This window comes from Eimeria acervulina, genomic scaffold (genome assembly GCF_000499425.1).
Source record: "Eimeria acervulina Houghton genomic scaffold, Eah_scaff1650, whole genome shotgun sequence".
Classification (NCBI taxonomy): Eukaryota; Apicomplexa; class Conoidasida; order Eucoccidiorida; family Eimeriidae; genus Eimeria; species Eimeria acervulina.
This window is the reverse complement of record NW_013550162.1, coordinates 1-3575: the sequence shown is the minus strand read 5'-3', so window position 1 is coordinate 3575 and position 3575 is coordinate 1. Positions and strand designations below refer to the sequence as shown.

Here is a 3575-nt window from a genome sequence, read left to right as displayed (position 1 = left end):
ATATATATATATATATATATATCTATATGTCTTGAAAGAGAGACAGCGAGAGAGAGAGGGAGAGAGAGAGAGACACAGAGAGAGAGATTGCAACGTTGTGATAATAATGCACACAAAAAGAGTTAAAACAATTAAAAGAAAATGATGAAGTTGACAATTCAACACTGGAAATACTGAACGTGTACTAAGAATAAAAAACTGAAGCAAATTTCAAGTATTTTCCAATAACGGCCGCCGTCGCTTGGAAATTTCCCCCGTTCCCTTGTTAGGACATAGGGTTTAGGGTTTAGGGCTGCGAGAATAGGAATATAGTTTCAGTGCTAAAGCGAGCTGGTTGCACCTGCAAACGCGCAGCAGCAAGGAGAACTGGGACGGCAAGAAAAATATCATAATGATGGTAATAGAGTTATTCAAGAGGAGCTAATAATTGGTAAAGCTAATAGAGTCACTTATATTGAGTCAAGCAATTAACTAAAATTGAAGGAAATGCAAAGGACAAACCTTCATCCAGGAGCCTGGCACCCTGTTCATGCGAATGTCTTCGACGAGCTTTTCCATCGTAGCAGAAAAAGTTAACTCTCCTTTAAAACCTAGTTCAACTTCAAGTAACGAACGGCTTATTTCCTTCACCAACACGTTCATGCACTGACATTCCTAAAATCAAAAAACTAAACAATTCATTAAACCGCGCTCACAAACCTTAATTGCAACAAACGGAACAACACGAAAAGACGGAGGGGACACTTCTCCGCAGCAACCATACTCAACGCTAGTTCTGAAATCGTGGACCTTAAACCCTAGGGGGTGCCACCTGAGCCCTTAACCCTTGAATTTAGAACGGAAACTCTACACCCAAAACCATAAACCCTTTCGAACCTGCAAGAAAACGTGTTGGTAAGGCCCCTTCTCCTCATCCGGAATTGACTGGCTTATCTCCTCTACGTCAAATCGAGCGTCTCCCAGTTCGTCAAGAATTTCTTTGCAGAGCTGCAGATAAGTGCAGATACACTCCAGGGAGTTGGCTCTCAGGAGTTAGGGCTTAGGGTCTAGGGCATAGGTTTAGGGATTGCTGGGGGCTGTATGCTGCATGAAAAGGCAGAAGAGACGGAGTTGGGTTTTCAACAGACCCCGAGGCCTAAACTTTAAACCCGCTTAAATCTTTAACTCTCGTCAACGCAAAACCCTAAACAACCCTAAACCCCAACCCTAGGAAGGCTAACCATTGACCGGCCAACCCTATACCCTAAACAAGCCCAATCCCTAAATATTAGCGCGAATCCAATGGCGGCGAGCTGAATCTACGTTACCTACAGCGTAACCCCTACACCCTGATCAACTCTAAGAGCGAAACCCTCAGGAACCCCGAACCCTAAACACTATCTGACCGCTTCGCCATCCGTTTCTTTGCCTGCTGTCCCTCCTGCAGAGGCTCCCTCTGACTCTAAAAGGGTTTTGAACAAGTCCTCGCACTGTTGCGTTCTGTATCCGATTTCCGTATTCGGGTGAAGACCAAACGCCAGCGGCGTCTCAGGCGGCATCGAAGCCACACAATCCATGTACCTAAAGAGACAAAAACACAATGAGATACAGATAAAAGTAGATTCTTTTTAAGAGGCACCAAAATATACCTTCTCATTTTAACAACCATCCAAACATATGTTCTCACTGACAGGCGGATGCGCCCACTTCGATAAACATCCAAAAATAGGTGAGGAACATACACATATTCAAACATACAGGTATGCGTATTTTCCTCACTAGAAAGCATTTAAATATACTTTGTTTTCGCATCGATAAGTACCCAGGTGATCTTGCTTATTTACAAGGATCTACAGTTGTATGTACATCCAGGTACACATATGTTTATGTATACTTCCACGGCCTGTGTGCACATATATGTATATGCATATCTACATATATATCTTTATATATATGTATATATGTATATATATGTGGATGCATGCAAGCATAGACAACTTAAATACACATTAGCATAGCAAAAATAATCAAAAAGCTAAAAGGATAAATAAAGATAAATAGAAAAATAAATAAATAAATAGGTAAACAGGTAAATAAGTAGATGGATAGATAGATAAATAGGTAAATAAATGAGTAAATATATATATATATATATATCTATATACATTAGACATGCAGAACCGTATCCAAGCAGCTAAAATTCAAACACAGGTGGATGCCTGGGAAGTAAAGTTTTCCTTAGCACTACCAGCTACTGCAAATGCAAATACCTTTCATAACTCTGGGCCGGAGGGGTTTTGTAGGAGACGCCTTCGTGCTGTTCACAGAAGGGGAAGAGTTCGGCTTCGTCGAGGAGGCGGTCCTGCGGTGATGCACATCAAGAGGGGAGGTAGTAGTGGTATTTACGCTATTATTGTTGTCATTTATACAATTTATGATTTAGGGTTCTGTTCCTTGCGATTATCGGTTCAGTTCTATTTGCTTGACAGGCATTTGAATGATTGCAAACATCATGTTAATGCATGGATGCATGCATGCATCCATTCTTGTTCTCTCCGCGTGCTTGCTTGTACGAAAAACACCAAGAAACCTTACGGGTTCTAATAGAGGGAGTAGTGGGAACAGTTGAGCCAGTATGCATAGGAATAAAAATGCCGTTTTTAGTATTCAACCACATATAGAAGCTCATAGCTGCACGCTGCATGCAATAAAAGCGTGGTGCAGGTGTGCATCTAATAGAAGAAAGCACTTTCTGGAGGTCTGAACTCTTCTGTCAGGTCTCCAACCCTTTGCAAAAGCTCACTCGCATTAGCTGATATACTATGCCGGCCTTAGAAGAAAATTCTAAGGATGCGTTGTATCACGCAGAAGAGACAAGAAGAAAAGAGAAAGGCGAAAGAGATAGAAGACAACGGCGACAGAACAACAACACTACAGAAAAGTCCCTCCCCCCGACAACAATAACGATAATAATCACGAATAATAATAATAATAACAGCAAAGAACAGAACCCTAAACCATATATTGTATAAATGACATCAATAATAACATAAATACCACTACTAACAACGATTCGTGAGCGCCTGTGTACACTCTAGCTAGGAAAGGGAGCAAAGGAACCAAAGCCCGAGGAACGAAGCGGGGGAAAAGTCCTAATGTTTCACTTGCCTGCATGTAGAAGTTCAGGTAAGTGTTGCAGACAAGTCTATCTCTTGGGTCAATGATATGCCCTCCGTACATGATTTCACCAAAGATGTACTTCAGGTCGTCCCAAGGCACTTTGGAGCCGCCTTGCTGCTGCTCCATGTAATTAAACAACACCATTGCCGAGTCACGAAGGTCACCCATCGCGAAAGGATAATTCATATTCCAACCGCGAGGACCAAAACGCTTGCGTTCCAGCAAAACGGCGTGGAAAAAGCAAAGGCCAAATATTATCGCTTTCACCTGAAACACAAACGCCAACCGTTTATGCGTAAAGTTGTAAAGCTGATTTACTATTTACATTTGTATATCGAAAAGCGTTATATATCGATAGCTAATATATATATATATATATATATATACTGTACACCAGTATATGTACATTTGTACAT

General features: G+C 41.3%; 1 protein-coding gene across 1 annotated transcript in view; it reads right to left on the bottom strand.

The window, feature by feature from the left end:
• The window catches only part of EAH_00061880 (hypothetical protein), a gene marked incomplete at both ends in the record, with an annotated part of 4768 nt that extends 1342 nt beyond the window's left edge, over positions 1-3426 (bottom strand). Inside the window, 5 exons of the mRNA XM_013396953.1 lie at positions 502-645; positions 877-987; positions 1386-1560; positions 2250-2341; positions 3037-3426. Coding sequence (XP_013252407.1) covers positions 502-645; positions 877-987; positions 1386-1560; positions 2250-2341; positions 3037-3426 — 912 coding nt within the window. The remainder of the gene's footprint in view (positions 1-501; positions 646-876; positions 988-1385; positions 1561-2249; positions 2342-3036) is intronic.
• Between the last annotated feature and the right edge of the window lie 149 nt (positions 3427-3575).